The 23,857-nt window shown below is 40.3% G+C and overlaps 1 protein-coding gene across 2 annotated transcripts in view; it reads left to right on the forward strand.

Annotated features, from left to right (window-relative positions):
• Positions 1-454: 454 nt before the first annotated feature.
• The window catches only part of ncan (neurocan), a 48,589-nt gene continuing 25,186 nt past the window's right edge, over positions 455-23,857 (forward strand). For both annotated transcript variants that reach the window (XM_022755297.1, XM_022755298.1), the window contains exons 1-6: positions 455-806; positions 16,337-16,416; positions 20,319-20,516; positions 21,242-21,424; positions 21,995-22,169; positions 23,135-23,262. In XM_022755297.1, coding sequence (XP_022611018.1) covers positions 16,344-16,416; positions 20,319-20,516; positions 21,242-21,424; positions 21,995-22,169; positions 23,135-23,262 — 757 coding nt within the window. In that variant the 5' untranslated portion in view covers positions 455-806; positions 16,337-16,343. The remainder of the gene's footprint in view (positions 807-16,336; positions 16,417-20,318; positions 20,517-21,241; positions 21,425-21,994; positions 22,170-23,134; positions 23,263-23,857) is intronic.

Below are 23,857 nucleotides of genomic sequence, written 5' to 3' on the forward strand. Positions count from 1 at the left end.
TTGTTACTGCTCAGCATCAGTTAAATGTTACTCCTGCACACATTAATTGGATGGATGGACGGACTGATTTTTGTCTCATTGGGATGGGGTTGTATGTGATTGAGCAAGTTGTCATGGTTTGTAGGTGTGTGTGTGTGTGTGTGTGTGTGTGTGTGTGTGTGTAGAAACGGGGGATGTGAGGATGTGACACGAGGGTATCAGGGGTTTTAGCTGATGGTCAGACTGTCATTGTAAGCTCATGGGTAAATTCTAATTTAATTCACAGACACCGGATCAACCTTTGAGGTTTATGTAGGATTATGGTCATATAAAGTACACCCCCCCCCCCCCCCCGCCTCTCTCTCTCTCTTTACCCCCCACCCACCCCCCACCCCCTTTGAATGGGGGCGCTGGAGCCGTCTGCCTGTCACCGCTTGCCTCTTTGTTCAAACTGATTCTGCTTCTCTCCCTCAGCGTAGCTGCTGGCGAGGAGGGGGACGGAGGGAGCACCTTGCTGTGCGTGTGAGTGTGCGCGCGTGTGCGAGTGCATTTATTCCCGACATTCAGCGTGTGAGGATGAACGGCGCATAAGGCTGCTGCTCAGTGAGGAGAGGATAACGCTGAAGAAGGAGTGTAAACTCCGAGACGCGGAGCGCTTGTGCACACGCTCTCTCCTCTGCCTCTGCAAAGTGCTGTTTCACCCTTGTTTCGTCGCTCGCCGTCTCTGCACCCTCTGGGAGCTTTGGAGAGCACCTGCACTGAGGCGCAAGGCTTTCGCCCACATTCCAGGGGATTGCACCATTAAGACGCACATCGTTTTTGCCAAGGTAAGAGCGAAAGCAAGAAGACGATCTGCTTCGCATGCACGCTTTATGAAACCAATCGTTTGGTCAGTGTGTCATATCTCAAGTCACCGGGTGGCAGGAGGCTCCTGAGACCGCGCAGCTGCTGGAAGACGATGTGAAGTGTCTCAGTTTCTTGCTTACCATATGAAAACGCACTTTTGATTAAACTGGAGCAAAAAACAGCGCAAGTCAGTTTTTTAGAGTGCTTTTCTCACTGCCCGTCTATGCAACATCAAATCATATGCATATGCAATAAGTGTAAGTAATAAGTATTTCATGTGGACCAATCAGTGCATTTCCCCTCGCATGATCGTCGCCTCGGCTTCACACAAATCGCACCCGTTTGGGATATCTTTAATTATTTACTGGTCAAAGCTTTTAATATTGGTCTATATTTACGACCCGTGTAGGGGCATGCATTAATCATCAACTCGCCAAGTAACCTTGTTAGCGTGTCCTTTACATCTCAAGAGATCTTCTCTTCATACCACAAGAACTTTGTTGCTTTGGTTCACACACGCACACGTCTAATAAACCTTCCTTTACAGATGCCAAAATTAAAAGAAATCAAAGGGGGAGGATGCCTTCTGTCAGGTGATGCAATTGTGGAAGCAGATCTGAACACTTGAACAGGTGTTTGTGAAATCTATTATGTAAATCAGAGCCCTTTGGTGAACAAACAACATGTGTTGAATAAGTGCCAAAATCTGATCTTATACTGGTCCACCTCCAGAGCTGTCACCTGGGCATGACATTAAAGATACTGCTGTGCACGGAAACTGGATTACCAGTGATCACTGTGCGACACTAACTTTGCTTTGGTCCTTTAAAATGACAGAAATGAGAGAAAGAAAGTGACCTAATGAAGGTAAAATGAGTGATTGCCTGGTGCCAAGCCGGTGAATAGATCTTTGAGAGTGTTATATTGATGACTGCCTGCTCTGTAAACAAACACTGGGCATGTACAAATCACAGTGAAGGAGGAGAACAGTTTGGGTCACCTTGACAAATGAGCTGTATTGTCTGAGAATATGAGAGCCCCCGCAGCCCAATAAAGCCCATTCTGTTTCTATTCACCGCTCCAGTTTGGAGGAGTTCAAGTCTTTTCTTCTCTGGCCTTGTTAGTGCGCCCACTACCAGCTGTGTGTCAGTGCCATAAAGCAGGACGAGGTTAACTAGGCAACGCCACGTTATAGACGAGCTAGAGCTGAGGAGAGAGGGAACATATGTGTGTGAGAGATAACAGAGAGTGCCTGTGGGACGAGGAGAGAGGAGAATGGTGAGGAATGAGGCTAAGAGACCCAGCTGAAAGTTTGCAGCATGCATTTTTCATTCTGTCCGGATGTGTGTGTGTGTTTGTGTTGTTTGAAAGGGCCGTGTGGGCATCCATGTGTCCCGGCACGCACATACAGTAGTTGTGTGTATGTAGATGACTGCACTTATACGAGCAGAGGGATCAGACGTTGGTGTTGTGAGGAACAGAAGAGTCTGATTCAAAAATAGAGTACGAGCTCAGTTCAGCTGCCTCGCTGTCTGTTGCTGCACACTTTGCACTCAGTCAGCCTCAGTATTGTTTATCATGTCTGGCTGTGAGCCGTCTGCAATTCGAGGAGTCACTTTGCATCAGTGGAAGATGGAAAAAAGAGTCATGTGAGGTGCCTTTTAAACAGATGAAATACTGTAGAGCTGGAAAGACTGGTCAATTAATCAATTAATCAATCGACAGCAAATGATTAGCAGCAAGTTTATGTCATTGTTCAAGCAAAAATGCCACACATACCCTTGTTCCAGCCTCTAAAATGTGAGGACCTGCTGCTTTTCTTTTCGTCTGATATAATAGTAAACTGAATATATTTAGGTCTAGTTGGAGAAAATGATTTTCTTACATTTGATACAACAATAATCTGTAGATTTATCAATAGTTAACAATGGACCAGAAACAATTAGTCAATTAATTGATTGACAGTAAATTAATCAGCAAATGTTTTGATAATCAATCAATCATTTGAGTTATTTTTCAAGGCAAAACACGCTAACCATTTGCTGGCAGCCTCTCAAATGTGAAGATTTGCTGTTTTTCTCTGTTATATCATTGTCAGTTGAATATCTTTGGGTTTAAAGACATTACTGTGGCTTTGGGAAACTGTAGTCAGCATTTTCACTATTTTCTGACATTTTATAGACTAATTTGAAGATTAAATCAATCATGAAAATAACCATTAGTGGCAGCCCTAAAATATAATAGCCGGATTTTCAGAATGAAATGAATCAGAGGAGACAGTTTAGCCCTGCTGGTCATAATTGTGCTGTTTTTTCCTCCAGTTTCCTGGTATGAATGCATTTGGAGAACCTTGCTGATGGTGTATTTTCAGTGGAAGCTAAAGGTAACTCTCATCCGCGGTTTGATATTAGTCTCTATGGTATGAAAGTGCCCATTCTAATATGTCACTTAGGTGATTATGGGGTGTATTCCCCCCTTATATAGTGTTAATAGCTAACAGAATGACACTATATAAATGCAAATTAGTACCAGCACTTGCTTACAGAGGCCTTGGAATGATCAAAATAAGCTTCACCTCAGAGGCTTGTTTCTTTATGCTTATGCTGCCCTGAAAATGCATTGATTTTGTTTAGAACTGATGGGTAGTGTTGTATAATTCAGTAAAATTATGAGACTTCTTTGTTGCTCTAACTGTATTCCATGAACCAGCAGATCCAACCGTGAACTAGACTGTGAACTAAAGTGGGAGTTTTATGATCTCTTTGAACTTTGTGGTCTGTTTACAGCCAGAAGGGGAATAGGCTTAAGACTAACAATGACTTCACAGTGACTGGAGCAAAAACTGTCCACGTTTTCAGCACTGGACAGCTCCCAAATCTCAGAGCCGAATGATCCGGCCACAAACATTTGTCAAATAGAAAAAGAGCAGTGACCAGTTTGTGTTTTGAGCTGCTGGATTTGGACGTAAAGTCGAACTCTGTCTCCCTCTCTCCCCCTCTCTCCCTGGAATATTGAAACCCTCCCGTCAAGTGAGTCCCCAGCCGCCAAACCCCAAAAGGGATTGGACAAACTAATCCATCAATCAACTTCAGTCTTTAGCTTGGGAGGGACTAAAGCAGCCCACCAGGCCAATCACTACAAGCGTAGATGAGACCACAGCTGAACAGCTCACCCACACAAAGAGAGAAAGGTCCCTCTCTTTGTCTTTGACCAGGGGGGCTCTCCTCTAACGTAGTGACTGGTGCAAGACAAATGTTTGGCTTTACAGTTGGATAAGAAGAAGCTCTTCAAGGCAGCACCAAAGTTTTATCAGCCTGTGCAATGTAGAGATGAGTTGAATGATAAGTCATTTTCAAAGAGATAGTCAGGCTTAACAGTCATTGCAGTTGTGTTACTTTTTTATTTTATCCCTTCTTTTGAAAAATCTCTCAGCTATTATTTCTTGTTATTGTTAACTGCTGATTTGAGAATGAAGAGACAGCTTCTGCCTCTTTGGGCATTGGCATTGGTGATAAAATGCTTGAAGGACAGAGCTCTTTCTCTATTTTTTTTCTTTCCATACCTAGCTCATAGTCCACAGAGTTAGCACATCATTAAAGAACAGGAATTCTTGGATGAAGTCCCATCAGTGTCTATGTTTGTGTCTATTATTCCATCCTGTGGATGAAAACATGGCCTTCTGGTAGCTCTCATGATCCAAGACAAACAGTGTGAGTGTGTGTGGAGCTGTGGATCTAATATGCTCAAGATGATAGCCGCATCTCATGCACCTGATCCTTTATTGGCTTTGTCACCAAGAGCCAACCTCTGAACCTTCACCTTTGACCTCTGTTTTTTTTTTTTTTTTTTTTTTTTTTTTAAGACACAGCTGGTGTAGTGGCCAATTAAAATCACTGTCCTCCTCCATATTGCTATTTACTTAAACAAATATTTTACCTGCAATACATTTGAACCTCATCGTTTCAATGCTTCTGATTCTTTAAAGCTGCTCTAATCAACATTGTCATTGTTACAATGAATTACATGTAATAAAATTACTACATGTGGCCTAATATGAAAGGAGTCATTAATGGTGTCGAAGCCCACAGAGAATTATAACAGCAAATAGCAGGCAGACACAGTTAGCAACTAGCTATGGAGGCGATTCTAAAGTGTAAAGAATTATCTTAGCAATAACACCGGCGGTAAGCCAAAGGGATACAGAGATAACACTTTTTCCCCTGGGATGACGGTGGACATTGGACATCATCAAATTTGTGCCGGCTCCATCCAGATAGTGGGTCCTAACATATCCAAAAACGTTGGAGCAAATTTCTAAAAAGGTATTCTTTGGGTAAACTGGCCACACTTTATAAATCTAAATGCTTACATACTCATCTGAAAAAATATGAAAACCTAGTAAAATGATATGATAACAGTACAACGACAAAAAATTGTTATAGCTTTGAGCCTGAATTGACCATGGATAGCGCCAGATCAAGCTTTTATTTTGGTACTTCCGCTGAGCAGCACTGTGAATTTGCACATTAGCTAAATATTTTGTTTCAGCAAGATTTATATTAAACATTTAACAATTCCACTTAACATTTAGGTTTAGATTTAACATTTAGATTTAACATTAACTTTACATTTATTTTTTAAAGTAAATATGACAACGTTCACAAATATTGCTGTAAATCTAGTTAAAAAAAAGAAGACGACTTTTTAAAATTATTTAGAGCTAAATGCGGCAAAATATTGCACTTAATTTCAGTAATTAATAACTAAACTAATTAATTTGTACAATTGGCAGCTAGCTGGTAACTAGCTGGTAAAGATGGATTGAAGCATTTAGCAGCTAAAGAGCCAGATATTTCTTTCAGGAGTTGATGGAGACCAAAAATAGAGCTAAAAGGTCAGTCAATATTGGACCTCCATTCATCTGGTGTCCAGACACATGACTCCAAATAAATGATAAAGTTGCTCCATGTCAATTGGATGTGTCAATTAGCCAGTGTTTGCTAACATGTTTGCCACATCTACTGTAGAGGTTTATGTCAATGTTGTGTTTACAGCTTGTTGCACTGCTCCCATGTGGCAAAAACGATTAATCAAACCATGTTTTAAAGGGACTTTTGACAGTATTTAGTTTGTATTGTTCAAATACACTTCACATAAGTTTATGCCAGGGAAAGAAAAACAAATACATGAAATATTTAAGTAAAAATCAAAATGGTATGGGTAAGTCAAAATTATGAGATACTCAAAATTATGAAATAGTATGTCATAATTATCACATAAGTCAAATTTTTGAGTCAAAAATGCAGTATCTCAAATCTTAGTATCTATAAATTTGCACTTACTATTTCAAAATTCTGACTTGCCATGAATATTTTTTATTTTTGTCAATATTAACTTTTTATCCACTTTTTATTTTCAAAGTCACTCATAGGACAAATTTTTATTCTCTATTTACCTTTTTTCTTTTTACTTTTTTAAAACAATTTTATATGAAATTAATCAGCTTGGTTTTGCTGTGAAGTCCTTCTCTACAATAATAGAACATTTTAAGTAAAAGGTTCACTGGTAACAAATGAAATGATGACCGTGTGACTTGATCTTTTATGATGCATTACAGATGCAGACAATGAGAGATGATTGATTCCACTGAGGCCGCTGCCTGGTTTCCATTTCCTCTAAAAGCTATGTTACAATACTCTCACACATTCATGTGCACACTTATAGTGTGGCTCCCTCATGTGTTATTCAAATACATTTAGATTGATTTTTTGTCAAACTCGCAGTTGGCTAACATGCACTGAACCTCACATCATCAAACCTACACCTTACTCACATGCACACACACACACGCACGGACAACAAAAATACACATATGGCACTGGCAGAAAGAGGCTTAGGATGAAGAGGTGGAGAGAGAAAATGAGCATATCTGAGATCATTTGCTGCAGGTCTGTTGAGTGTAGCTCCAGAGCAGCTTAATACGTAGCTCTACAGAAAGGTCGGAAACAGATGGACGTCATAAGAGCTGCCAATCTCTCTCAGGTATGAACAAATCATTGGTGATACATGCATGAAACATCAGTATATTTCCTCTTGGGTAACTGTACAGTGAATAATTACTGAAAAGAACAAGAAAGTTGTAACAACCAACTACAGCACCTATGTCTTTCTTGTAACTCATCCCTGTCCTGTTCTTACTATACTTGTCAATCAAGGGTCCTTCAGAGTGATCTACATTGCCTCCTCTCTGCGCTTTACTGCACACACACACCTTGCCAAATTTTAACTTGGCCTCCAAGCGTGTTATCGAGCCGGTTTAAGTAACCCCAGTCTCCATGCCCAGTGGGATCAATGGTTTCAGTGTGAGAGGATGGAGTGTGTAATCTTGAATCGGAGGGACCAGCAGCTTTCCAAAGTCCTCTCACCATCTGAAGCCCAGGCCAGAACTGCATGAGTCATTAGTTGCTTTGAGTGTGATTAGTCACCACACAGGCACACTCAACACAAAGGCTATCTGTGTGTTTATGTGCAGGAAGTTAATATCTGATTCAGCTCAGTTCACTCTCCCTCTGCAGTGTCCTTTTTTTCTATTTTTAATTTCTTGAGCAATTAAAGTTCATGCACGCTGGTTTTATGTCTTTTTTATGGCACCAAATCATGACTGCAACATGTATTTTTTTTCCTGTCTTTACAATTCATTAATGAAAATTGCCTCTGTGTAAGCAGAAGTTCAAATTTCAGCCACACATCTATTCAGGATGCACCGGCTGCAGCCTTTTTCTCATAAACAACAAATTAAGAAGAATTATAGAGCTCCAACACAGCTTTTCTGAGGAGCTTTCATCATGTTAGTTTATTATTGTCACGACGCTGATAAAATGACCTTCCTTTCATTCCTCTTCCTTCATCCTCTTCCTCTCCCAGCCCACCACTTTGTCTGTCACTCATCTGGAGCTGTTATTCTGCTGTTCACTCTGCCACTCTCTCTAGAGGTAATAGTTTTGTGAGACATGATTAAAGAAAAAGGGTAGGAGAGGAATCACCTTCTCCTGTCAGGTCCCAATAGGGGGAAACAAGACTGACAGTTTAACCCCTTACAGTAAAACCAACTCTACTTCAGTCCTAAAGGCTAATGGTACAGATTTATCTAAAGTCCTCAAGCCTCTCCTCTTCAGCCACCCATATTTTTAGACATTAATTCCTCTTGTTGTCATCATGCTGTTGGGCAAAAAAGGTTTACCTACTATAAAAATAAAAAGTAATCAGAAATTAGAGTCCAAGCTCTCTTCTGTTGAAGGAAGAAAAATATTCTGTCAAATGGCAAGAGTTTTAGCCTTTCCAAAGCCAAAATCATAAAAGTAATGAATTCAACAGTGTGTTTATCTGCTCAAACATAAGCTGTAAACATTAAAAACTAGTAGTAGAGTAAGTGTATTTGTGTATTACTGCCAAAATCAAAGACTATTGTTTTGCGGGGTTACTTTTTGCATAACAAAAAAACATGTTCAGGACCAATCAGGTCTCAATCCCCAAACGGAGAGTTTAGACTAATGCTATTCTGAACTGTAAATCACTTTCGCTGAAGTGAGACATATTATTTGAAAATGTGAACAATAAAGCTCTTTCTCTTTTTGTTGCTTTCCAAGTAGGCCTATATTATTCATAAACATCCTAACACTGTTATTTCTATGACAAATAACATTTAAAGAGGACCTGTTATGCTTTTCCAAGTTTTCCCCTTTCCTATAGTGTAATATAGCTGCTTTTTTGTGCATGTAAATGGTCAACAAAGTCGCAAGGCTTGAAGTACACACCAAAAGGAGTACCTCAGTCAGGGCGAAAACCCACTTTATCATTTGCATGAAACACCTCATTGGAGTTCAGGCCTTATTTCCTAGACCTATTGACGTTAATGTGTCCCTCAGTGTCGCCCACCTGCAAGCTGGACACCTCCTGCAAGCTTGGCACCTTTACACAAGGCACAGCACACAACTACTTAGATCATAAAGACAGTGTTCTCACATGCCTGGTGAAATATATGCTTTGCATGCTCTGCCAACGGCAGAACCACAATGAACCCATTGGATGGAATTCATTTTTACCACCGACCCCTCCACCGTTCCAAACATTTTACTGTGTGCCAGGAAACAGATTTGGACACAACACCGGCAAACAGAACTGCTTCAAAAAACTGCGCACAGTTCAACACCGCGATGTTTATCTCTGAAGGAAGGGGCAGTTCGTGGATTTGTGATGTTTAACTGCATAGCCGGCGACCGGATGGCATTAGTACAAGCAGTGAAGTCACAAGCACCAAGATATAGAAAAGCTCAATCTTTTTCAATATTGACCATACCTTGATAGCTTGGAAATTATCCTCAATTCTACCATTCATTTTCATTAACTATGATCACAAAAGTATACTTCGCTTAGATTTACCAGTATCATAAACCACTCCCTACCTTTTTTAAGTCGGATTGTCTGTTGGTTCCTGTCCATTCCGCGATTACTTATATTCCTTTAGTCCGTAAATGTCCACAGATTAAAAAAAAATCTAAACGTTTTTTTTTTACGTATGAATATTGTCACGTGAAGTCCAGTGCAGACTGTCCAGCGACTTTATTCGTAGCACTTCTCTTCATAATTCTGCCTCTTCCCTCCTTCCGGCTGCTCGGCAATGGGTATGCTTGTTTTCCTGCTCCAGTATAGCTTGCAAAAGTGGATCGGGTCAATCATCTAATAGTTCAAGACCGGCAAAACCGACGCCATTGTGACAGCCACAAACATTTGTTTCCAGCCGCTGAGAAAGGCGGGACTAGTTGTAAGCAAGCATGCTGGGCTCTGATTGGTCAGCTTCATAGGGGAGGCGGGGGGCCTTAAAGAGCCCTGAGCTCTAATACAGGCATTCAGACAGAAAGTACAGTATATGAACAAGACTAGTTAAAAACCTATTATATGGCTGGACTGCCTATGGTCAAATCCTGATTTTATAACTGCGACTGCATATGACAAAATCACCAAACACATAAATTAAAGACAAAAATTGTGCTGTGATATCAGCTATATTTACTTATAAAGTGATCACTCAGAGAGAACGTTAAAAGAGACAAACTATCTTTCTTATTTTGTCTCTCACAAACAGCACAGCCTCCGTCTGGGATCCACTATAGTTCTGCCTTTATTTACCTCCGTGACAGACTTTTATTAGAGGCAGGTGTTTTTGTCTAACTCCCTTGGTTTGATATGAAGAATTGGTCAGAGCAATGTTATAGTATGAAGCTTCCCACTTGCCCTGTAAAAGTTACTGCATTACGTGTTAATACAAACTCAACAGTTCCTGTAATCATTTCAAATTTAAATTTCTCTAGTGTTTCATTAGGCAGAAACTCTTTATTTCTTAACAGGGCTTTTAATTCCTGTGCTGCAGTAAGTGTATTGTACCATTTCCGGTTGCCAGTGTTCCTGTTGTTTACATGCTATTCAGATTTGCTAGTTTCTTTACCAATTATGATGCATTCTCTCTTTCCTTCCCTCACTCCTGCTCTCTCTGCTCAGTGTGGCTTATGTTTAGTTATTCCTCTGCCTCCTTTAGTAATATTGATACATGTAATGAAAGTAGTTTATGGACCGTAATGGTGGCGAGGCTCAGTGTAGGAGGCGCACCTCCACTTCCCTGTGGCTCAGTAGACTGCCCTTAACAAGGGGTGTAATCCTAAACCCCCAGTTGGCATCCAGATATTGTCCAGTCATGTACGAAGTTCTGTTTGAAAAAAGTCTCTAAATCTATCGACAATTTGCTAAGTTGGCTACACTGCAGGCTGTAAACACTCCCTAACAGAAGCTGTAAGCACCAGAAACTCAAACTCAGTGACAAGGTACTAGGCTGACCGGGGGTAGAAATATCCTCAGTCAGTCAGTCAGGGACATTCCAGATTATAAAAATAATTTATTTTTGAAACATTGAATCATGTAAATATAGTTTAGCAGATGCCAAGAATAAAATGATGAAGACTAAAAATGGCCATAATATGTCCTCTTTAAATTACACTTTAATTTATAATGCTATATTATAATACCAGGATGACCCTGCTATACAAGAACAACTGCTCCTGTGTTGGTTATCTGAATGGCTCATCAGCTGGTGAAGAAGCAGACCTTTTACCAGGGACATGTGGTTTTATTTGGGTAGATCACTACTTTTAGCATACTACTATGTGGCTATGTACTGCAGCCATCAAATGCATATATAGGACCTTTCTTGTATAAAACAACACTAACATCATCTGGAGACAGATTTTCACATAACTGTTAACTAAAATTGCCAGTAGCAGTGATTTCAGAAAACAGGATCAGTTGTTGCCTGTTAAAAATGAGAAGTCAGTTTTTGTCGAGGTCTGTAAAAAAAAAAAGATTTTGAGTAGTAGGCCTACATCTGACCCCATTATTGTGAACTACTGTACATATGTGTCATGCTGTCTTGCAGAATGTAAAGAGTTAAGCAAACTTAAACGGATATTTAACAGAGGCTAGGCACCAGGTTTTGTACTCATGTTGTTGTGTATGTGTTTTAGTACACAGAAGTTGAGATCCAGTGACACTCGGCTTTGGCTGGGAGTTTGATGTGCAACTTTATAGTGGTTGTACTATTACAGTGGCATGTGTGTTTCTGCTTGTGTCATCACTTAACATGGGACTCAACCTGGCCTGATTAAGTAAACCTTTGCAGTCTGTGAACATACACACACACACTTCAGTGTAGCATGGCAGAGGCATTGTAAGCAAAAAGCTGTTGTGCTGTGCAGCTGAGATGACATTTTCCACACTTTTCATGCTTTTTCTTCAAGCAATTTTCCCACCAACTGCGGAACTGAAGGAGATTTGGGTCGAGGGGCCTGTCTTGCTTGCGTCATGATGATCATGAGGCCAGTTGGTCTCCTGCTTCAACAGATTGACAGCTTAGTGCTGAACCCTAATGTAGGTCTGCCAGCCTCGTCTGGTAGCTCTCTTTGGATCTCTGTCACTCCACTCGCTGGCTCTTACAATGAGCTGAGAATGCGTCCTATTCAGACGACATCGTGAAAATGTGTCGGATGGACATTCGCATTGAAGTCCACTGAAGCATTTTAGAGACTTCTGGCTCAAGACACAACTGGGCCTGTGAAAGTGAAGAGGGGCGATTTAGAGGGAGACGTTCACAACATCTGATGTCTCGTCCTTAACAAAAGGTGGCACTGGTTAGTATGCGGCTGGTGCAATTGCATGGCCAGTGCACTGTATGTTGTAAATCCCCTCTGGTAAAACTTTGAATGGCTGCTGTCTATAGGAACATCGTTTGTATGTTGTATAGCAGCCATAGAGATGTCCATAGGCTGAACTCTGAATTCTGTTGCTGTGGATAGTGGCTGTTGGGCCCCTGCCAGTCCCAGGCACTCAGATACAACACTCTCTAATGCGCTCTTCTTGCAAGACTGGGCAAACTCCTCTGTGTCACGACCCTCTCCAAACCTTTAGAAATCTCTTGTCACCCACCCAGCTAGCTCAACCAATACTGCAGGCCTTCAACATGCAAAGAGTCCAACGGCTCAACCCCAATCTGTCACAGCCCATCACAAGGTCCTAACCCACCTTTATGGTGTGGATGCCTCAAAGTGTGTGGCACAGCGGGGTCTGACCCTCACCAGAATCCCCTTTTTTCAAAAAGTCCAAGACCGACTTGGTAGACCACTATTAAAACTCACACAACAAATTGTTGTTTAATGAAAAGTATTGTTTGGCAGGTGTCACAAAGTGCTTTACTGTCTGAGAGGAATGTTTTTTCTTTGCCTCACACGCTCCACTTTTATTTGGTTGAACGTTTTACTGAGCTTTCACATGGTCGGAGAAGAGAGCCACCATTATTCCTGTAATTTACAAAGGGTTGAGTTGGTGTTGCATAATCTTCTTTCTGAGCATTGGGATGCTGTTGGCATGAATTGCTGTTACCTTGGTGAATGCAAAGAGGCCATTTGCTTTCTTGGATTAATTATTTACTTTATGTAACTGAAATCCTGACAGTCCAAACATGGACTGATTTGTCTCAGATTATTTCAGATTCTTCAAATGGTCTTCTAGCAAGCCCTGGTAATGCAAAGTGAAGTCAGGAGGGAACAAAGAACCAATATTTTGTTCACAAATAAATAATTTAGAGTTGTTTAAGTTGCTTAACTCCCCTTGAAATCAGCATTACTGTAGAAAACAAAGCTGTGTTTACTTCAAACAGCATATTCTCCTCTTTATCTCCATTTCATACCAGTACGGGGCAATAAAGCTCTGTCTCAGGCGTCTCTCCATTGAGCTGAGAAGCTTTGGGCCCCAAGCCAAATCCTCTGGCAAAGTCAGCAGCTCATTTCTGATGTGTGGTAGGATTTCCTCTATGTTGTGCTGTAGGAATGCACCACAATCACCTTTTCACTGCAGTATACTGAAAGTTAATCCTGGTTTAGCTATACTTTGGAGAATGACTGTTTGGATGTTATAAAAGATTCAGTCCAATTTTTCTTCATCAGATATATCTGTGTCTGGCATGAGATCAAATCAGACTTTACAATGTGAGATAGCCTATTTTAGCCATGTACAAGACCAGTGTTGGACCTGGAGCTCAGGTGGTAGAGTAGGTGAAAAATATAAGTCGCTGTCAACAAAGGCATCTGCCAAATAAATGTAATTTAGCTATAAAGGGAGAAATCTCTGTCACGGGTGGATTGCTGAGGACCAGAGGAAGCGCAGTGTCAACTGTGAAGTTTTTTAGATGAGCGGTTCCTGAGAAACATACTTTTTACTTTTTATCTCCACCGAAATCTGATATATTAGGATCATTAACAGGTGGGACAAGTAATTTATGCACCATCATCTAATGTTGTTATTCATCTATTGTATTATTTCTGTTTCTTTTAACGTCCATGTATGAGTGAGAAAATGGCTTAAACTAACATTACAAACTGTAAATCATTTTAAATATTTTATTTGCTGATGCAGAAATACATTTGCCAGTGCAGTTTCTTAACTGCATAGTGCTCCAGCGATTAAATCCATGTCAAGTTCTTTAGTAAAAATACTGATTCTGCAGTTTACGGAAATGGTTACTATGCCATACATTGAATAAATCAATCTACATTCGCATGCCAAATTATTAGATACACCTAGATAAAACTAATGCAGTATAATACAACAGGGCAGCAATAAATCCTCCCCTTATGAGGATTAGAGTATTCAGTTTTTATTGAATCTGTTTGAGAGAGGTGTTGATTTATTTAAATAATCATTCTGGAGGCTGTAATTTGCTACACAGTGAGTGTGTAGTTTGCATGTCTCCATGTCTGCGTGGGTTATCACAGTGTGCTCTGCTTTCCTCCCACAGGGCACAAAAATGTGCAATTAAAGGTAAATTAAAGACAAGACACTTCCTGTAGCCATGAATGTATTTTTCCTGTTACATTTTTGAATATAATTTTGGATTTTTAGGTATAAAATACATAATAAAATTCATAAGGCAGAAGTTATCCTGCGGTCACAGAAACCAAACCGTTTTAAGGCATGACAAATTCTGGAAAATACAAAAGCAGATAGATGCCTCCAAAAACCCATACAACACTGACAGTTCCAGACTAAAGTAGTGACAGTAGTGTTTTCTCTGATGCACCAGTAGCAGAATTTATTTTTCCTGTTTTCAGCCAATTTCCGCCATTTGATCCCAATTTATAGATACATATCATAATTATATTAGATTGCTGTCTTTTTCATGTAGATTACAAGAAATCACAAGAGAAATTACACAAAATTAACATCACTGAAAACAACATGTAAGGAATTTTTTTAATGAACAATGGGCAGATGTAGGGTCTCTTTTTATGATTAATCATGTGATCACTCTGCTCTTTAAGAATACTCTTACACTAGGAGTAAGACAATAAATGTGACTCATTCTTCACTTTCTGGGAGGTACTTTTTTTCAATGAATTCACATTTTTCATTAAACACAGTATGTAGTGTGTATTAATTTCAAGATAATTCAAGTTAAAATTTCTAGTGCATCCCATTGGACATCCTCCCATCTCCAACAGTGCATGGGATCAAAGGTCACATTGTCTTGCTGCAGTGCCGTTTAAGCCTCTTTCACACACAGTTGTGTGTCTAGGCTTCCTGGCTGGAAAGTGCTGAATGAGTAATTTGCCTCAGCCCCAGTTAACTGTGTCTGGGTCTTTACAGATGCAGTTATTTGTTTGTTATTATAACACCAATAAATATGATACATTATCTGTTCCTGTTTGTGATACTGTGTGCTATGCTACTCAATTGCCTCATTTGCCCAATATTTGCTTTTCAGTGATTCAGTGATTCAGCCATTTGGGGCATTTAGTATATATATTTTTTTTAAAGATGTGGCCAGTATTGAGCTGGATATAATGTGGAGACTAAAGGTCACTGTGCAGGGGAGTCATCGCAACAATAAATAAATGAGAGAAAAACTAAAGAAAGTATGAGTGATTTGCCCATTCAGAAAGCTTGTGAAGGTCTGCATTAGTTTTTCACACTGCTGCTTTAACACCTGTTGTGGCTTCACAGATGATGGTTTCCTCATCTTGTGAAACTGCTCTGATGGTAGACAGCTCATTAAGATGAGTGACACGTATCCGGGCCTGTGTGAGCATCACCACCAGAGTTAGCAAAGGACAGTGCTGACAATACATTTCATTTCCATCAGCTGAAAACCCTTTGTGCTACACACAAGTTTGTTTGTATCACATTTGGATGGATATGAGTTGGTCTAATTAGCTTCCCAAAGTGTTTTATAAGTCAAAACAGCTGTGGAGGTTTTTCAGACACACAAAGGAGTAAGCAGCCCTTCATCCGTTCAGACAATGAAAGTCTGTTTCACCTTGTATTCACACTTTCATCTAAAGATCTTTTGCCTCTCATTCATCGGTTCACACACACCGATGGCAGCGAGCTTCCGTGCAGAGCACTGGCCCAACCACACAGAGCAATTTGGGGGTTGGGTGAAACTGTGCCATTAAAGCTCAGGGGTTTCATGTTAACAGACAAAATCTGTAACATCTGAATAATGAGTTACAGTAAAAAGTTCTGTCTTCAAGGGGAAAGCAAGCATGGGAGGATAACGCTGGATACAGATGGGTGAAGTGTATCATCTTACTGAACGAATACATTGAATGAAAACATGATTCACAGTTTTAATGTGCTTGCATTTGAAAGATAGAGGCAATGATAAGAACTAAACTTAAAGATGTGCACATTTACAGTTCATAAAATAAGATATTTACTTGATTGTCCAAGCTGTGCCATACAATTATTACACTGAAAAGCAAGTATACATGTCCAGTGTAACTACATTTGATCCAAAGCTTCCTCCTATAACTACTGGTTCAGCCTCCCTTCTCGATCCTGTCTCACTATCCTCTTCTCTGTTTTCTCCCCCTCTCTCTCTCTCTCTCTCTCTCTCTCTCTCTCTCTGCAGGTCCAGGATGGTGCTCACTCTGTGTACAGCTGGGCGGCAGATCCTCTTTGCTCTGATGCTGCTGCTCTATTTAGGCTTGGGTGAGTTCTCTGTCTCCTATACCTCCACTCTTTGTTTCCTTCAAACGCTTCATCTTCCAAGTGCTGCAGAAACTGATCAGCAGTTTTGAATATAAAGGAACAACGGTCCATGGTAACAGAATATGTCAGTATACAGGAGTGTTCAGTGAAAGAAGAGGGAGGGAAGGATGACAGATGACAAGGAGGATAGGAGGAAGGAATAAAGGAGGGGGGAGCAGCTGGACCAGAATACAGAAAAAAAAAAAGAGTTCCCACATTCATTTTTCCATAGGCATAATTACACGAGACAGGTCTGTACTCATTTGAGTGTTGTAAGTGAAAGCTGACATGCTGAGGATGTTTGCAGACATGCTCAGTGGGATTGAGCTGGAACACCTCCAAACCCATTTGTGCAAGTTTAGTCGACCATCTGTTCCATTACAACTATGCGTAAAATTCACAATTATGGAACAAAAAGACAAAAAATGTCAGAGCTGCAAGTCTCTGGAGGATAGTATCGCAGGTTTGAGGTCACACATGCAGCCTGCTGACGGCTTGTACTGAAGATAAGTTGCTCTCCTTAATTACTTTTCCTGCAATTGGCATGCACGGTGGAAGCTGGTCAGCCTGGATTTTCATTGCATCTCTCATTTCCAACATTAAAACATAAGCTCACTGGTCATTGCGCTCTGACAGGAGAAAGTTTTTAATCCAAATTCAATCATGTTTTATAGTTTTTTGTTGTTGCACGATACAGGATCCAAGAGTAAACAAAATGATCTCCCCGCTACTAAAATTGAAAAATCAGGATTGGAACCTGCTGTTTCTCTTAAATATTGACCTCCGAAACTACTGTAAAAGCTGTTAAAACATTTATATGTAGAACTATTTCACTCCTGAGTCAATAATTTCCAGGTTCATCCCCACGAAATGTACCACAAGATATCAAACAGGTGTATTTTTTACCATGGCAACCCTTGATGATCGTATCAAGACAGTGAATCTGCAGATTGTAGATTCAGTTGCGTTTAAGAAACATTGGTAAAAACCCTGTTTGCAGTTTATCAGTAATCCAAACAGCTCAGTGGACTCTGCAGAAGGACTCACAGGAATAAGAGATGACATCTGTTAATGACAGAGAGTGTCCTTTCATGTCACTTCCAGCTCTCTGCTTCTCTTTTTAGGCTGTTTTTCTTTTGTCCCATCTGTCACCACCATGCTACAGGCAGGGTACACTTATCATCCAAAGTCCCTCAGTTTCCACCATTCAGTTTCTTAGACTCCCTCTCCCCCTCTCTTATTCCTGCGCGCCGTCTTGTTCTGGCTCTTATGCTTTTCCTGTGTATTTGTGATTCTGTGATTACATCTGATTTGGGGGGAAGGCAGCAGCGGCGTTCTTCAGCACAGAGAGATGCTCTCAGGGGGTTCAGCTCGTGAAAGCCGTCCAATCTAAATGCAGATGGAAATATCTTTTGGGGATTCAATTCCACCATGTGCAATATTCCAAAGGAGGCTTTGTTTTTTGTTTTTTGTCACAGATTCTCTTGTTACACTCATAATTGTTCTCTACAAATTGGTGTATTTGACTAACAGTGAAAATGTGAATGGAGAGGACAAGAGAAGAAAACAAATACAAAAATCCCTGAACAAATTTCTTTTAAGCTTATTAAGCTTTGTAGTGGTGTCGTCTGCCTTTTGTTGGTATGTTGACAGACAGTTTAGCACATTACACTCCATGTAACTGCTTGACTTCAAGAGTAGAAACAGCTCATGAATTTATGATGAACTCTTGATGAGTATACAGTAGTCAAAAGTAAATGAAAGTTTACAAAAAACTTTTATAGATAGAAAAGGAAAAGGAAAACACAATTTCAACCATCTATGAAATAAAACAATCAAACAAACAAACAAAATAAAAAATAATAAAATAAATGGAAGCCTGGTATTTTACAGTAACATCCACGAAGGATAAAGCCACAAAGAGGTAGGCTAAGAATTGGTTGGTTGGAGGATAGTGGCTTTGTAGGTGATCCTGTTGTCATGGTTACATTGAACATGTATATCCTGGCAACCAGACTGAGTGAACTGCTGATATCAATCTGCAGAAGCATGAATCTAACTGTTACAGTGACATTCCCTTTACATTGATGTTTCATTGGCATAAAATCAATAAATGAATTAGTCTGAGTGACAGTTCAAGTCATTTGTGTGAATGGTGTGAAGAATAAGTAATGAAATAATAAATAATTAGGTTGGAGGCGGCGAGACACTATGGTTTTTGGTGTGTGTGTGTGTGTGTGTGTGGTTTTCAGCCCACGTGTACGGGTGTGTGCGTGTGCCTAGGTTGCGCTCCTTTGCTGCACTAACAAATCAAGTTCCTCATTTTTGTCATTCTTGTAGCTCCTCGTCTGCTTAGTGCACATTATATTATTCACCTGAATGAACCAGCAGACTTATTCATGTCTTTGAAAAAGCATTTATGTGCTGAACCCTTTCACAAAGTAGATTCATGCATGGTGAATCATCAATACAGGAAATTATTTACTGCACTTTTCTCTCCACTGTTTTCTTCCCTTGTAAGCAAAATGTCCTCCAACCTTAAGTGGATTCAGAAAGTATTCAGACGACCTCACATTTGTTCACATTTTATTATGTTGCAGCATCTATGCTAAAATCATTTCAATTCATGTCAAAACAGAAAAAAAAAATGAATTTTAGAAGTTTTTGCAAATTTATTAAAAAGGAAAAACTGAAATATCACACTGACATAAATATTCAGACCCTTTAATATGACACCTGAGTCCACCTGTGGTAAATTCAGTTGACAGGACATGATTTGGAAAGACACACATCTGGTTATATAAGGTTTCACAGCTGCCAATGCACCTCAGAGCAAAAACCAAGCCATGAGGTGGAAGGAGCTGCTGCCTGCAGGGCTCAGAGACAGGATTGTGTCGAGGCACAGATCAGGGGAAGGCTACAAAAAATATTTTTGCTGCATAACTCCTTAATTCTTAAATGGAAGATGTTTGGAACAACCTGGACTCTTACTAGAGCTGGCCGCTGTAGAGATGAGAGAAACCTCCAAGAAGGCAACACTGCAACACTCCACTGATCTGGGTTTTATGGCAGAGTAGCCAGAAAAAAACCTCTCCTCAGTGAAAGCTTGCTAAAAGAAGCACCTAAAGGACTCCCAGCATGTGAGAAACAAGATTATCTGGTCTGGTGAAACCAAGATTGAAATGTTTGGCCTCAGTTCTATGCGTCATGTCTGGAGGGAACCAGGCACCGCTCATCACCTGACCAATGCCATCTCAACAGTGAAGCATGGGGGTGTCAGCATCAGGCTGTGGGGGTGTTTTTCAGCAGCAGGGACAGGGAGAAGCTGAATGAATGAAAACCCGATCCAGAGCACTCAGGACCTCAGACTGGTCCAAAGGTTTACCTTCCAACAGGACAATGACCTGAAGCACACAGCCAAGACAATACAGGAGTGGCTTAGGGACAACTGTGTGAATGCCCTTGAGTGGCCCAACCAGAGCCCTGACTTGAACCCAATTCAACCAAGTCCCCATTCAACCTGACACAGCTTGAGAGGATCTGTAGAGAAGAATGGCAGAAAATCCCTAAATCCAGGTGTGCAAAGCTTGTGGCATCATACCCAAAAGGACTCGAGGCTGAAAACTGCCACAAGAGGTGCTTCAACTAAATACTGAGTAAAGGGTCTGAACACTTCACTTTTCCCTTTTTAATAAATTTGCTCAAAATTTCTAAAATTCTGTTTTCCTTTTGTCTTTATGGGGTAGCACAAGGCTGCAACATAACAAAATGTGAAAAAGTGAAGGGATCTGAATACTTTCTGAATGCACTGCATTTAATCACATAATCCAATTATGTTCTGTCCTCCTTTTGTTCCTCTTTAGGTGAAGCCTCCTCCATAGTGAACATGCGTAGGATCATCCATCCTACAGTACAACAAACACTGGCAGGCAAAGCCGTCCTCCCCTGTGTCTTCACCCTCCGGACCAGCTCCTCCAGCCAGCCTCCCCACCTCCTGTGGACCAGGCTCCCAGCGGGGGGACAGGGTGCTCGTCCTGAGCAGATTGTACTTTCAGTTAAAGGTAAAACAAAGATGTGATGTGAAAGTCTGATTCAGCTGTGGATAAACAACTTAACAATAGCAGCTGAATTAAAATGATGAACCTTCATAGCTGTGGTTTTTCCACTGTACTTGTCAAGGCTGTGTGCAGATTGAATTACCTACCTCAGGCGCCTTTATTCTTTTAGCATCTTTCAGTGGATAGTTTTGGCACCAAACACTGGATGTGAAGTTAGCAACTTGATGGTAAACACAGTGGAGCATTTGGCAGCTAAAGAGCCAGATGTTTCTTCATGAATGAGCGTAAACCAAAACCAAGCTGAGCTAAAAGAGAGTCAATATTTGACTTACAGCAGAAACACAACTCCTAATTTTGAATGTGTAATTAGTCAGCTGTTTGCCAAATCAACTTAAAAGGTGATTACACATTGTTTCTGATGCCCCCCCCCAAAAAAAAAAAAAAAAAATCATGAATCTGAATGAATCTTAAGGATTCCAAAGCAAAACAATGACAAAAATCTTGACAAGCTGACAACAGCAGATCCTGCAGTTAAAATGAGATAAGCACTCTCAATAGAAAGGTTTTCCAGGATTTTAGCAAAGTCATCCGAACAAAATAAAATTTGGTGATAAAGATTTATCTCCATCTATTTATCTGGAGTCCCTTAAACTTTATGTTCTATCTGTAAAACCTACAGGATGCCAGCAGACATTTGTCATGAAGAAACCTATTTTTCTTTGCCAAAGGTGATGTAATCAAGGTGAATAAGGCTTTCAGTGGACGGGTCATGCTGCCAGGATACCCTGCCAATCCCCTGAATGCTACCATGGAGATCTCCAGTCTCCGTACCAACGACTCAGGCACTTACCACTGTCAGGTTGTCATGGGTAACGACTATGAGAGAGACACTGTGCCCCTGGTGGTCTCCGGTAAGTGCAGCAGCCACTGGCGGGGATTTCTTTGTGAGAGAGGTTTAGTGCCACAACTCCCTAAAGGAAACATTTAAACTAAGCAGAAACGCCGCTGACAGACTGAGCAGCATTAACACAAAAGGCTTTTAAAATTCTTCTAACTTAATTGATTTTTGTGTTTTATTATATTCAAGACCTGTTGTGCTAATGTAAGATGCGTAAGGGCTGCTTTAAAACAAGAGCACAGCCAGCCTTTCAGGTTTTTTTTTTATCTAATTAAACATTAATAACATTGATTCACTATATCAATATCATAATGACTGACTTAATGTAGCTCACTGCTTTCTACGTTGGTGTTGTTCTTCTTATCTAGCTTTCCACTCGAATATGTGTAATTCTTTTAATTAAAGAATGAACACCAGTGATAATTTCTCTGTTTGCTCATTTGTGAAACTCCTGCTGAAACTCACATAGCGGTAGATTGATCTGTTTGTGGCCACAATAAAATGTTCATCGATTGCATCCCACTGAAACAGAAAGAACTGAAAAAGTTTACCTCAACAAATGTCTGTGTGTCTGCCCGTGTAGGTGTGGTGTTTCACTACCGGGCTCCCAGCGCCCGTTACTCCCTTTCATTTGCCGACGCGCAGCGGGTCTGCCTGGAAAACTCTGCTCAGATCGCCTCGCCGGCCCAGCTGTGGGCAGCGTACTATGACGGCTTTGCCAGCTGTGCAGCCGGCTGGTTGGATGATCAGACCGTCCGGTGAGAAGACATTCAATAGCCTCCTTCTGCTTGTCACACCCTTACACCTTTTGCTTTGAAGCAAGTCTGCAACTAGCTGTTTTTATGATTGATTGATTGATTGATTGATTGATTGATTGATTGATTGATTGATTGATTGATTGATTGATTGATTAAGTAGAGCTCATGTTTAAAAGAAAATGAGTCAGAAAAAATAAAAGCCAAACATTCTCTCACACCAGCTTCTGTGAGGATTTGCTCGGACAAGACATTTGAAGACGTGGACTCAGGCTTTGGGAAATTGTGAAAGATGTTTCTCACATTTTTTTGATCATTTATAGGCCAACCAATTCATTAGCTAAAGCTTTAACAGTCCCCAGAGCTCAGATTACTCTTTATTATTAAAGAGGAATCAGAGGAAACAGAAAGATTTTCACATTTGTGAAGATGAAACCAGTGAATTTTGGGCGTTTTTACTTAAAGGAATAGTTTGGTAAATATGCTCTTGGCTTTCTTGCCAAGAGCTAAATGATCAACGGAGTAATTGATTGATCTACTAATTGTTTCAGGTCAATTTTAAATACTGCTATAGTTTTAATATGCCTGCTAAGTCTCTAATATGAAGACATTTTCTTTGTGTTGCGTACTGTTTATTCCCTCTCCTACTGGATCATCTGCTGTTTCTATTAATATTCACTTCTTTTGTTTTGTCACCTTATCTGCTTCAGGATCATGTTCTTTTTACCCCCATTGTCTCTTTGCTGTTAATTGTATTTTAATCTATTCTAATATGTTGCCCTTTAAAAGAGAACACAGACAAGAATTTAGTCTGAACTGACATTTAAAGACCTAATGAAAATAAAAGTTTTGATATTTGAGCTGAAATAATGTTTGTACAGTAAAATGTCCAAGAGATATCTATGCTACTTATTTCCTGTTATTAGTGAAAAGAAACAAGGTTGACTCCCACATGGTTGTCTCCACAGTTATTCTGTCCAGCTGCCAGAGCTTGGTTGCTATGGACACAAGGAGTACTCCGCTGGAGTGAGGAATTATGGGAAGAGGGACCCGAAAGAGCTGTTTGATGTGTACTGTTTTGCAAAAGAACTGGATGGTACACACACACACACACGCACACAAACACACACACACACACACAAACACACAGACACACACACACACATGCACACTCACTCACAAAAATACACATCAAAACCTGTGACAGCTTTTGGCTTTACACTGGTGTTTGCATCATACTCTGCTACAATATTACAGGAGAAGTCCTGCCATATTCTCTTTTCTATTCCAATGAAAGTACAAACAGTGAATTGATCCCGCTCGCAGAGTCACACCATCGCACTGGGTGACATGTTCCCTCATGAACTTGGGCACTGTGATTTATTTTGAGCCAATCCCACAAACACCATCCTGCTGTTGTGAATACTCACTATTCCAACAAATTTCTTGTAAATCCACGGCTAAAAATAGTCCTCTTCAAATGCACCATTTACCACAGTGCCCATCTGATTTAGAAAATTATCTAGCATGTCATAAAAAATGAACCTTTACATTTAGCTTTTATGCCTTTAGTAGGAATGAATATGTCTGGAGCTCAAAGTCACAGGCAGGGTAACAAAAATATAAAATGTCATCAGCCTTATCCATTAAGCGCAAGGACCATTACGTAATATTACGTGTGCTTTCAAAGT

This window comes from Seriola dumerili, unplaced genomic scaffold (genome assembly GCF_002260705.1).
Source record: "Seriola dumerili isolate Sdu_G_001 unplaced genomic scaffold, Sdu_1.0 BDQW01000226.1, whole genome shotgun sequence".
NCBI classification, from domain to species: Eukaryota; Metazoa; Chordata; class Actinopteri; order Carangiformes; family Carangidae; genus Seriola; species Seriola dumerili.